Source organism: Numenius arquata, chromosome 5 (genome assembly GCF_964106895.1).
Source record: "Numenius arquata chromosome 5, bNumArq3.hap1.1, whole genome shotgun sequence".
Taxonomy (NCBI): Eukaryota; Metazoa; Chordata; class Aves; order Charadriiformes; family Scolopacidae; genus Numenius; species Numenius arquata.
Genome location: NC_133580.1, coordinates 56,963,630 through 56,977,161, shown reverse-complemented (window position 1 = coordinate 56,977,161; position 13,532 = coordinate 56,963,630). Strand labels below are relative to the sequence as shown.

Genomic DNA, 13,532 nt, shown 5'->3' with positions numbered 1-13,532 from the left:
TGCGATATCATAAGCGGAGCTTCAGTGCAGTCCATCCCTGTCCCATTTACGCCCAGGAGATGCTGTCATTCTGGCATTCAGCTGTGGGGGGGGAATAACCCACAGCATAGAAAGGGAGCACACCGAGCGTGTTGCCATTCATCACAATTTAAGCCCTTTTGTTAAAATGGTGTAAAATAATGCACAGACTCAACACTGACTTAAAACTGGGTTCTGTTGCCTTAGTTTAGCTCGGTACAAGCCAGATTTAAATCAAGCACGAGGTGAAACAGTTTATGATGACTGAAGTTTATACTAATAAAAAATGCCCCCTGAGAGCTTAAGACAGGCTTTAGTTTACAACAAAATTGCAGGTTGAACCAGTGCAAACTTGCATATGGACAAGGTGGGTAAACATGTTCCAACTCTGAGAAGTTCACATATTTTTCTTCACTGACCGTAGAGAAACTGGAAAACTGAGGTCACAGAAGAAGAACATCAGTTAAGGCAACAAGGTTTCTTCATCTTTGGTCCAGCTAGATGTTGAAGCCTCTTTTACTTCAACTGTAACAGTTGGATGCACAAGTGTTCCCTTGTGAGAAGTATGTGGAGCATGCTACATGCAAGTTCATTATCCTGTACAAGCTCGTAGCTTAGGTTGTGCATCTTAGAGTATACAACTCATTAAGCACGTTTATTTTTGGTGAATAAAATTTCGTTTGATTTGGCCAGGTTTAATGCAGTCTTCTGTGCTGTTTCATCACCCTCAGTCATTTCAATACCCAAAATAACAGATTCAACCAGGGAAATTTCTGTTTATTCAGCATTTACACTGCATGGCCAGCTAGGATACACATGAGATCTCTGTAGCCCAAGCCAGGAGTGCTGAACTCACAGTCCAACCTTGTTGGGACAAATTATTTAGCCTAAAATCTCACTTTCAGCTGTCCTCTTTCTTGTATGCCTGTGGGCATGGGCAGGGAAGAACTTGTCTACTGGATGAGCTCTTCTGACAGCAGCAGCCTGCTCCTACCTGCCTTTTTTCATTCCGCTTGCTGGGAGCTGGCAGGAGTGGAGTTTGGAGTACTTAGAAGTAGTTATTTTTCTGGCAATATTAAAGGGCTTAGTCAGCCTTGAAAAATTAAACCGTAGCTCCTCTTCTCCACAGTTCAATTGCTTTCAGCTATTGCTGTCTTAGAGCTACTTGATTTGTATCATGACCTGTAAAACACGATCGCTAGAGAGAACAATCCAAGAGTTTGCTGTAAAAGCACAGCTCTTGGCTGCTCTGGCGCACGCAGTGTAATCTGTGCATAGCCCCACTGATTTCTATGCTTGCAGCGAGCACTTCAAGGATTCGGTGGCTTTCCTGCCTCCAGCTTGATAAATTTTAATGCCCACATCACATTAAATAGCACATCAGTGTATAGCCTCTGCCTGCCCCAAGACGTTGTGTGGCCCCTCTGCAGTCTGTTAGCAGGGTGCTTGGCTCTAGCAACACTGCAGAGTATTTCTTCCACAGAAATGTCCTGAAGATGTTAGAAAGCTCATCAGCAAAGAAGCGAAGATGAGAAACAGTCATCACAAGACAGGCACAAGAAAATAAGCACTTTATGCCCTATGCCAGATGAGAAAGTGAAGTAACAAGGGATTTGTCCTTTGGCTGTTGGACAGATTGGTAAGGACTTCTTGTCTTCTGGTGGTAGCTCCATAGGGACTAAAGGATGGGCCATCTATCACAGAGACAAACATCAGACAGCACAAACAATTCCTTTTGAAGACAAACTCTCTCTAAAGCTGAAGGGCTCAAAAGAATTTTTGGCTTATTTGAATTCTGAGTTTCCACAGTTCCAATGCTGCTTTTTAAAATGGCATTTCTCCCCGCTCCTCCCCCCACCATGCATATGGCCACATGCATCTTGTAAGCTACTTCAGTTGCAAAATAGACCTCAGTGATTCAGTGAATTTCTTTCCCATGCATCTTAATGACACTATTTAAATACAAATTCTATTTTATAGAATTAAAAGGAACAGCATATAACTCACCTCAAACACAGTATGATCAAAATAAATCAGTTGATTATTAAGGAGTTTCTTGTATGGAAACTGAAGTCACGTCATTAAAAGGAACTCTGTGGTTCACAGTAACTGTACGTCATACTTTGCACCCAATAAACTTCTTTAACTTATCATCTTCTAACACAAAATAGTAGAAGGCAATTTTGTATAAATCTCCCTATTTGGAACACACGTCCTCCATGTTTGACAAAGCACCTTCTAGCTTTAAGACCAAACATCTCTGCAATGTTCCAAATATTGTCTTTGTTCTCAATAATTCACAATAAATTCTCACTCTATCAAGGGCAACTGCCATAGAAACAGTCTTCACAAGCTTTACGCATGACTTAATGAAACTTAGCCATAGGGATGCCCTTATCTTCCTGTAATCTTCTTAGTACTGGTTATCACACACACAAAAAAAATAATCAGAACAAAAAAAAAATAATCGAGCAGTCCCAGCAGTAAAGTATCCAAATATAGTTGTTTACAAGATTGGGACTTTAACCATCAGATAATCTCCAGTGTGTTGAAGGAGAAAAGTCATGACAATAATAGGCCGTATTTGTTATCTTTAGAAGAGTTATTATGCATGTTTTAAGAATATTTTTTCCCTTGGAAAATCAACATTGGATGAAATCTGAGAAACACAGGCATGAGAAGAAAAGTCTCCAACCACTTGTTGTGATTTATGTCTTGTAAGGAATACCAAGCAATTTGGATTTGGCTCACTTAGATAATGTAAAAAGGCAGGAAAACAGTACTTTAAGCATTTAAAAGTATGGGTCAGTTTTTAAAGATACGCTCAATACCACTTCAAATCAGCCTTGGACTGAGTCCATAAGCAGACAAGTCGCTAGTTTAAGAGGCCCCAAAACCTCAGCAACATCCTAGTGAGAAAACAATTATAAGAAAAACTATTGGATGATGCAAGTGATAATTGGCATCCCCCAAAAGTCTGCTCAATACTTTTCAATACGACCTTTCAGGATGTTTCTACAAGAATATGGAGTGGGTTTTTTCAGTATCTAAAGTGAAATCATAGCTGTAAGAAAGAGCTGGTATGTTCTTGCCATTTGGTACCAGAAAGGCTGTCAACACAATCTGCCTCTGGGTGAGGGTTGAGGGATTTTTGTTGTTTGAGCAGACATAAAAACCCTACAATTGTCAAAATGCTGACTTCATGGAGAGCCCAGATACTGTCCTGTGCAGAAGACACTGATGCGTTGCACCCTGGAGCGAGCCTTGCTGTGGCTGCATCCTGCCGTGTCCGACCTCCTGCCCTCGCTTCATGTTGATATGGGGGAAAGGACGGTCTCTGGGAATAGTGAAAAGCAGGCAAAACCACTGTGCAATCTGGGCTGTCAAGAGATAGAGTGACATTACAGTAATTGCCACTCTCTTTAGTAAAACATAATGATGGCAGGATTTCAAAAACAGAAGGCAAGTTACAGCTTTTTAGAACAAAAATCTTCTGTTACATTGAAACTGATTTTTCTGTAAGGAAAACATCAGTGTTTCTACAGCTGTCTCAGGCGCTTGAGGCATTTACAAACCAGGAATAAATGTCTTCTACCCACAGCAGAAAGCTCTTGATGAAGGGTTTGTTTTTTTTCCATTCTTATCATATGCTGTGATCCTATTACTGCAGAATCTATTGTTATTAATACTCTCATACTTAACATCTTCCTGATTTTTTTAAAAGAGTATTTTTTTGAAGTATCTCTTCAACAAGTTGCTTTTTCTTGGGTACAACATACTTTCCTGGTTCGCTGGGGAAAAAAGATAGTCATACTTTACGTATGTTTCATACATACTTTACATTTGTTTCAGGAATCTAAGTGCTGAGTATATATGTGTCCCAAAAGGACTTCTTGTACAGGTAAAACTTACTGTTATAGAAACGCCATTCACCTTTCTGCAGAAAGCAAATTTGAAAAAGTGTGCGTTATAGAAACTTCAAGAAGATGGATTATGCAGCTTTTATATAATGCACGGGCCTCTCCTCACTCTCTACAGATAGGTCTTCTCCTGTGTAACAAACCTATTAGCAACTATCTTCTCTTCACAGAGATGTAAAGTACCTGAAATTAGGTTCTTCATTCCACTGCTAATTGATTTTGAATCAAGGTGAAGGAGGGAATACATATGAAAGGATAATATATACTTTATAGAATCTTAATGTGTAGCTGAAAATGGTTTCTTCCCATTCATATTCTTGAGCTAAAGAAAAACAAATAATCCCTCCTGATTTCAGTTGTAGAAGAATTTCTATATAACCTGACCTTTGCGGTCTTGTGCAGGTAAGATTGCCAGTGATTTCAGTGGGCTTAGCATTTAGTGCCTGACATTTTTAAAAAGCTATGCTAACATCCTTTTATTAGTTGCATATTAAACCCCCTGCATCACTGAAAAGTAGTTCTACCTTTGGGTAGTACAAACTTAAAACAAATAAAATCCTACTCTCGTTATTTTTATTTTTATATTAAGGTTGAACCCATTGGGAGATTTCTAGTAAATCTTGGCTCCTTGTCCACGCCTTCTTCAATTCAAGCAAGATTAGGCCAAAAATGGAATCTCAGCCCTTCCCTGCCTCTTGCTTTCCCCCACATTGTTCAACAATGCATGAAACTCTATGCCTTCCTTCTCCTTTATCATCAAGATCAGGGAACAGCCAGTTCTTAAACTTATCACCTTTAAAATAATGCCTGTGTAATTCTGCTGAAAATCTCAACTATTCAGATAAACCCACTGTGTTGTTTTACCTGTGCATTACTTTGCACTTGTTCCTACAGGAACACACTTACGTAAGCACTGGAAAAGCTACTTCAAGTTACTCCATATTTATACCTTCTTGACTCCTGAGTTGACTCACTGTGATACAATGTCACTTTTTTACATGAGTAATTTTCTTATTTCTTCAAGAAAGCTTGGCTGGATTTGCTTTCAATGATACTTTTAACAAATAAAAAAGGAACAACCTTTTTCCGCTTCAAAATGCCCTTTCCGGTATTTCCACTTAAACCAATGAATTAGAAGGATTTTGAAAGAAAAAGACCTTATTTATGGTTGGGCACGTGATACTTTAATGTTTGCCTTCTATACAGTGTTTGGAAATAAAGGTCTGGTGATGAAGAGTAAGTATATTTACAAGGTTCATTTTGCAAGTATTAGGCCTCTTTATTTCTTACTGAATTTCTTACAGTAGATGTTTCACCATTTTTTAGTAAGCGAGACAGGGGTCAAGGAAATTTTCATAAATGCTTTTAATTTTAGAATGATAGCAGTGTTGCCAAACTAATATTAGTATAGAAATACTAATTTTAGTCATCTCATGAGTGGAGAAGGCCTGAAATATGCTAATTGATATCTGAGCCTATTTCAGAGGTACAAAGGTAAAGTAAATGTGAAAGCACATAAACTGATACTTATATTTTTATAGAATATTTTTTTAAAAATGTATAGACCCTGGAGGAAAGTGTCTGCCTTGAAATTCAGCACCTCATAATAACCTACAGCAACAGAGTCCTCCCACTAACAACAACAGGAGTACATTCTCCTCTAGAACACTTTCATTTTAGCCTCTACTCAAAAAGGAGATATATTTTGGCTTCTATTAGGTAATTATATTCTCTTCTGTGACATTTAAAATGGAATAAATAATTTCAGTAGCCTTTGATTATTATGTTATTTTTATTGCACTATAAAAATAACCAGTTATTACACTGAAAAAAAAGGATTAAGGAAAAAAATGCAATTTGAACAATTTGATACTTATACAGTGACTCATAAAGTCCCACAGGCACTGCCATCTATCAAAAAATAGCTAGGAGATGAAAAAAGTCTAGTATAAAATTGGCAAAAACTGGGGACCCCAAAGTTTCTGTATTCCAGATCCTTAACTTCTGAGAGAGTTGTTTTTTTTAAAGTTTGACAGGTAAAATTATCAAGTGGCAAGAACAGTATTAACCTGGTTCCACAACAGAATTATTCCAGGCCAGAGAACTGGGAAAATTCAGACAACCATTAGCAATTTCAATCGTTTAATTTTCTATCATTATTTAATTATGAGTAAATAGGAAAATGTATAGATAGTAGTGAAAAAAATTAAAATTACTCGTATGTCAGAGTTCAGGAGCATGTCCACTTGGGGAACAAAAAAAAATCTCAGCAGCTTGCAATAGTAAGGCTAGCTCTACTAGGGCTTCAGCATAACGTATATTTGTATTAAAAAAGTCAAAGTCATTCTTACCCTTCTTCTTCCCCTGTGAAAAAAGATGTTACAATGTTTGACATAATGCGGTGAATATAAAGCAAGTACTGTAATGCCTTTATTCTGGCAGACCACCTCCTGCATATAATGTACAATGGGCTGAGAGGAGCTTGCAGAAGAATTATCAAGGGCAAAGAAAGGTTTTAATCTCAAAAGAAATTGAAAACATTGCAATTCTTAGTGGGGAAAAGAATTAGAGAATGCAATAAATGAGTGCACCATAGCAAGTGCAGAAAACAGGTCAACTGCAAATCATTCGGGACACAAATGTAACAAGATTCAGAAAAAGAAATCAAGGATACCCAGACTCCTAACAAATGGCAAACACATCATAGCCAAGACAGTAAACCTCTTCCCTAAAGCCGTGAATCATTATACATTTTGATATGTGGGAGATGTTGCTTTTGTCCATTTTTAGTTTCCTACCCATCACTGGGGAGCTGCTGCTGTTGGGCAGTCTGGCACAGAAGGACTACTGGCTGGTCCAAACTGCCTGAATGCTGCACAGATTTGTTCAACTAATTAACAAAAAAATATGGAACCTACCTACTTACAAATACTTGTGTGCATAGTAGTCAAGATGTCAAACACTGAGTAGTAGGAAGAAAATGTGCATGAAAGGATGAGCACGTAGAAAACCACAAAACTACTTCTCTTAGCTGTAACAGAGGTGGTGGCTGTCAGGAGGGAATAATAACCAGCTGCAATAATCCAAGAAAATTCAATTTGCTCTGTGTGCTTCATTACCAGAGAAGTAAACTATTGAGATCTAATGTTTCAAAGGCATGCATTTTGACTGAGTACCACCTTCTCTAACATGGCTTTTCACAGAATAGAAAGAGTGAGAAGGGATAGAAAAACTCCAAAGGCCTGACCCAGCACCTCCCATGAGCCTGTGAGGATTCAGCCATACTTCAAAAGCGGCCTGGATATGAAGAAGAAATGCAAGCTTCCAGTATAATTTTACATATTCACCTAGCTCATCTGCAAATAGCAGAACAGCATTTTCCTGCAGATCTGTGAAACGGCTAACAAAATTAATGGTCTGGCTTGGTCACACTTGGGAAATGTTAAATAGATGGTTCCTCAGCAAAATGAGGAATGTAAGACAAGGCACCTTTCTCGGTCTGAACTGTATCCTTTTTTGTTCAGGTAAAACTAATCTTGTCTCAGAGGGTTATTACATTCCAGGTAGCCTCTCACAACTATGTATTTTCTTGTTTCTGCAATTCCAGTTTTCATAGTTCTCCCCTGAACCACAAGGAAAAGAAATATCAGAAGGTCAGACAAAAATGTCCAGTGTTCTGAGACAGCTATAATGGTAATCTGGCAGGCCTGGTTTCCGATCTGGAATTGTTGGTCAGATATTCCTCATCAACCACAAAAATCCATGTGTTCCTTTGTCTCAAAGACTATGATGATGAAATATGTTGGCTCTTTCATTGCTGTGTTTGAGACGTGCCTTTTTTAAAATACATGAGGTGAGAATTAGGTCATCCATCAGGGTTGTCATGAACAGCTGAGACATACACTTCAGATCCAAGCATGAAAATGAAATCTCAGACAGAATTCCCTTGTGTCTTCTATACATACCAAAATAGGTTCCTTCAAGACCTATATTGATCCTTTTGAGCTGCATAGGCATATCCATACTTGCCAAAATGGTGAAAGACAGCATTTCCTCGAAAACAGGACTATGGAGCAGTATCTTAATAACTTGAAAGAGCATTGTCTAAAAAAGAGCCCATGATTTGCTAAGACTCTCAGTTTGTTACTGCCAGTGTTGGAGCACATTATCAGATGGAATATTCTGGCAAAGATTTATCTAATTACTCTGAAATGCATTTTCCATTTCATAATGCTATTTAAGATTAGCATATGGAATGCTAGAAATAAACCAGAACATTGATTATGCACATGTTAGTCTATTCACATTTAATAAGACACTCGTAAGTTCCTAAAAGAAGACTACATGACTAAAATTCCAAATTGCAGTTTTTAAATGAGGAAAATATGATATATTTTAGGAACAGAAATGTTGTATGCTCTGGTATGCCACGTTCTGCCTTACGGAGCTTAGATGATGTACAGAAGACTTAGCAGTGAAGTGAATTACAACACTACTCACTTTATGGCCCTTTTACACTGGTGTATTTGGCTGGTGCCAAATCCAGCATACAATATCATACTGTAAATGAGAAATTAGTTAAGCTAGAAAGCATAACTAAATAGGTCCCTACACCATATGACAGTAGATGCTTTAAATATAGAGTGATACACCGACATGTATCATCTGAGAAACAGAACAGCTTATTGAGTTATACCACCTTTGCACAGAACAGACATCTACAGACCATTTCAAACTTCCAGGAAAACGAAATAAGACCGACACACAAGAGTACTTGTTCATCTAACGTCAGCAAAGGTTTTGTGTATGGAAGCCAAAATTCCTTTTTGGTTTTGGCTAGTAGTAGGAACGTAAGTTGATAAACTGACTGTCTTCTAAAACATTTTTGCATGTTTGGCATCGAGTATGTGCCGGTTTGGTGAACAGTATAATGAACACAAAGAATTACTGTCTTAGGTGTTTTGTGAGATCTGCGCAGTTCAAAGTACCATCTTGATGGCTGAAAGTGAGTTGGCAACAACATGGCAACATGCTCTAGGAACGACCAACGGTTGTAAGATGGGTATTCCACTAACTTGGTAAAATCTGGCTTATTATTTTCAATTACAGACTGTAGCCATAGAATTAATTTCATCTAAGATTAGATAGCTTGCAATGTATACATCTGCAGTTGGATTAGCTTTCTTACCATATTCAGTGGACAGAAATATGTTAGATAGATGCAATTCATATAACTAGTTTTGAACATTAGGATGTGTTTGAAGTGCTTTTTTTCTCTTCACTGACCATAAAACGGAGCACAGAATAACAAACTGACTTGTAAGCAAATACAGATAGATGATGGGGTACTACTCCTAGGTACAGTTGTGCATTCTGATAAGAACTGATGCTCACATGCCTCACTGTCCTCACTTGTCATCAGCTATACATCTGCATGATACAGTACAGCAGCATGGAGCTGTTGATCACATGTTGCTTAGTGATGCACATTTTTCTTGCAGCATAGGTTGAATCCTACACCAGTATAATAGCCACCACGGTTAAGCAATTCTCAAACTATTTATGAAGATCCACATTGAACCTGATCTGCACCGGTATATGGATTTCTTTGATCAACCTGCAATTTTTTTTTTACTCACAGAGAAGATGCCTGTAACCAATCTGATGTCCCCAGAAGGTGTAGATGAGAAGAGTCGTCTTCACCAACATCAGATTTCATCATCATTCTCCACGTGATTGTTCTCCTGGATTTAGATTTTCATAGCACCAATGGACCTTGCTGATGATGTTTTAAATTGACCTGTTTCAGTGTGCTGAAATAGTTTTCACATGTAGACAAAAGATAGCAAGCTGTTGTGAGGTTGAAGAGCATTATGGATGCAGTCTACAGGTGATCAGGAGCTCTCACTTACAAGTGGCTAATGGTTCTGTACTGAACATCACCAGTGAAGCAGCTTTTGCTTGGTGAGATGTATCGGTTGCTAGATGGACTGTTTAAATCATTACCAACTTTACAGTAACTTGACATTCAGAGGTACACTTAGTGCTCTCCTCACTGCACAAAACTAATGCAAATGCCCTACCTACCCGGAGCAGCAGGCCAATCTAAAAAATTATACACACATTAGCAAAGTCTTTCAGTTATGTCTTTGTTTTAATGAATTCTTTAAACATTTGTATCATCAGACAAAACATTTAGGTCATGAGAAAATATTTATTTCCAACAGCATGGATTTTGAAAATTAGTTGGAAGAAGGCATGTTCAATGCTATGGTTTTTCCAATGCTGGGTCAGTTGAAACAGTGTGTTGTAGTGCATATATTAACCAGTTACCTTAAGGAAATGCAAAAAGACATAGTGAAGTAGGAAGTGAGTACAAACATTCAAGGCAGTAAAAATGCATAATACTGACACGTGGCTGGAAAATGTACTTTTTGTAATGCTCTTTTAGTGTCACACAAAACTAGCAACTCACTTTAAAACATTCTTTGTCAGCAACCATACTTTTGACCATATGAAATTATTAAATTTAATACAGTCTTTCAGCTGGAAGAGATATTAAGTCTAACGCTCATATCAAACGCTTAGATTTTGTTAGCTTTGCTTGTTATTTAAGATAGTTTCAAGGTACTGCACCAGTATCACATAGTTGGTTTTTTTTTTTTTTTAAATTGATTTGTACAGAAACATGCAAATAGTAATGCATGAGGGTTTTATATATTTGATTATAATTGGATGTATTATTGATAGAGCACACCAAGCTTTTTTTCTTACATTTTATGCTGAACTGTTCCATTTCCACACCTACCAATTGCCATCATAGTTCTCGTGGCTTACTGTGTAAAGCCAGAAAGTGGGGAGAGTAAGAATGTCTTTACTTAGGACATATATATTAATGAAAATAATTCTTTTATAGATAGATACATCTATCTACATATAATTAAGATTACATGGTATTTTTATCAGCATGAAATGTAAAAAAAAGTTCTCCAAACACCCCAAACTAGTAGGAAAACATAGTTAACTGGCACAATACACTCTTAAACCAGTTTTGTATAAGGCTTCAGTTTTCCTGATGAATGGGACTAAATTTTTAAGTAGGTCTGTATACATTTTAGTCATTATAACTGTTTTATGTCACAATATATTCTTAATAAAATAAAAACTCTTGTGTTGTAATTAAAGATAGCTAGTTACCTTCTAGACAAATATGATCTTTTAGAGAGTAGGCTGTGTCTAAAGTATAAGAAGTAGAATTAAGGTGCTTCCATATTTCTGCTTTCATTCTTAAAAAGTACCACACATAAACAATTGCAATATTTGCTTGTGGACATGCTTTTCTTTGGCTTTTACCATATTTTTAATAGCATGTGATCCCCTGTTGGAGAATTTCATATTCATTACTTACTTGATTTTGTAAAAATTGCGTTGTAAAACTTAATGGAACAAAATGTTGGATGCATTTCCTTTGTCACAGCTACACTTTTTCTCTTCCTTTCATAATTTCCGTTTGCATCAAGCAATAACTGCAAGCAACAATAAATTTAAAGCTAGATTTTTCGCACGTTGTAAACTGGGTAGGACCAGGAGTTACTGACAAAATCATCTGGTCATGCAAGATTAGCAAATTCTCTGTATTCCAACGCATTGCCATCTAATCTGTCCTGTTTCCCCTGACACATACTAACACAATGAAGCTGGACAATGGTTCAACAGCAAGTGCATGTGATAGTTCTGGCAAGACTATTTTTGTTTTGATTAAGCACATATTTTATCCGGGAGGGGCTAGAAAAGCAGGGCCTTTTTCTTCAGGTCATTCCGCTTCCAAAGTGCCAGACGATCAAATTCCTCAATGCTCATTTTGAAGACTTCCTGGAACTCTTCAGGGGACAAATGCCTCTTGAAAATGAAAATACAAAAGGTATCATTAAACTCTTCTGTGCACAGGAATATTTCTGCCCTCCCTAAGTTTTAAAACACACCACAAAATAATGCGTTAGGATTTGCCTTAAATTCCCAAATTGGTTCTGGAAAAGACTGCATCAAAACCAAATGAGCTCAGAGTAGCTGGGAAATAAATAAAATTATTGATGGCAGTAGTGACTTCTGAAAAAAAAAAAATCTTTCCAATATAGTTCCAACTGAGCAGAAGCCATGGTCCTTGGGAAAATGATGTGTTTATACATGGTGCTTGATGACAGAGCACGCTAAGACAAATTTAAGCTATTCCAGGACTTTAAAGAGATTGATAACAATGTAATTTCAGAGTTGGATTTGTTTTGCCTTGATCTTTAATGAGAGTGGTGGATGCCACATTCATCCACTAATAGCAGCCTTGTAACAAAGGAGAGAGCACACTGCTAAATTCTTAAATCCAAAATGTGCTTATCCGTGGGGATAGACTCATATCAGAAGCCCAAGCTGGATAATGTTGTTTTTGGTTTTTTTTTTTAATGCCAAGAACTACATTTCTATTTGATGTTTTCATGATTCAATATCAAAAAAAAAAAAAAAAAAAAGAGAGAGTGAAATAGGGGAGAATACCAACATAAAGAATTGGACAGAGGTAAGATAACAATTGCCTAACAATTATTAATATACACACAGAAAAGACAGAAAAGACAGAAAAGATAAACTGCGTTATTTCTAGGGAAGGATATTGGCCTTTTCTTTTTGTCTCTTAGTTGCAGGACTTCCCAGGAGGTGAGAAACCTGGGTTCAATGTCCTCGTCACTTGAAAGAGGCTCAAATGTGCCACTTAGTCCATGTCACTCACTCTCAAGATGCATGCCAGTAAGCCAGCCAGGAGGATCATTTCAAAGGAGACACAGTCCTCACGAATGTGAATAATGCTGCCTCCAAATGCTGAGTGCAAGATGCTGAAGATAGAGGGGCACACACCACTCCCCAGGGGAAGGGGAGCCACTGGGTCCTTTAGACTATGTTTTTACTGGTAATTCAAATAAGTCAAGGTTGTCTTTCATTTGAATCCAGGTCTCAGCATCGTCTTGCCACTACTAGGCAGTGCTTGCCACTATTAGCCAAAATTGTTACACGGAGAGTGCTGACATGCCCTGATAATCCCACGATAGTTTACCTGACCAGGATGGACACAGCCCCATCGGTCTATTTTGCAAAGCTATTTTTTTGACAAATTCAAAAGCAAAATTTTATTTTCTAATTATTAACAATGTGTTTATCTTTGTAATGTAAATTACTCTAGGAAAATAGATGAAATTGTTTATAAAAAATCACTACATTTAATTACCTTGAATGGTCATTTTGGGCCCTTGTGGTTTCTTAAAAAAGGACAGCCTTGTTTTTTTTCCCTTGAGATTCCACATATTCAGAACAACAGTGACTAAGAATTTGGAATGGAGCCTTCATTTTTCGTTTGACCAATGATAGCAACCCATCATAAGCACTATGCATAGCATGGAACAAACACGCCATGCATACTTGGCAAAGGACATCCTGTTTTGCATGGAAATAAGCAACATCTGACAATGTATTTTAGAAACAATCTCTCACTGACAGAATTTAATTCTACTGGGTTTGGAAAGAAAAAGTAACTTCTCTCTGCATTGATCTTTT

The 13,532-nt window shown here is 37.5% G+C and overlaps 1 protein-coding gene across 1 annotated transcript in view; it reads right to left on the bottom strand.

Annotated features, from left to right (window-relative positions):
• Positions 1-10,082: 10,082 nt before the first annotated feature.
• The window catches only part of ABLIM2 (actin binding LIM protein family member 2), a 146,224-nt gene continuing 142,774 nt past the window's right edge, over positions 10,083-13,532 (bottom strand). Inside the window, exon 22 of the mRNA XM_074148116.1 lies at positions 10,083-11,837. Within this exon, the coding sequence (XP_074004217.1) occupies positions 11,724-11,837 (114 nt within the window). The 3' untranslated portion in view covers positions 10,083-11,723. The remainder of the gene's footprint in view (positions 11,838-13,532) is intronic.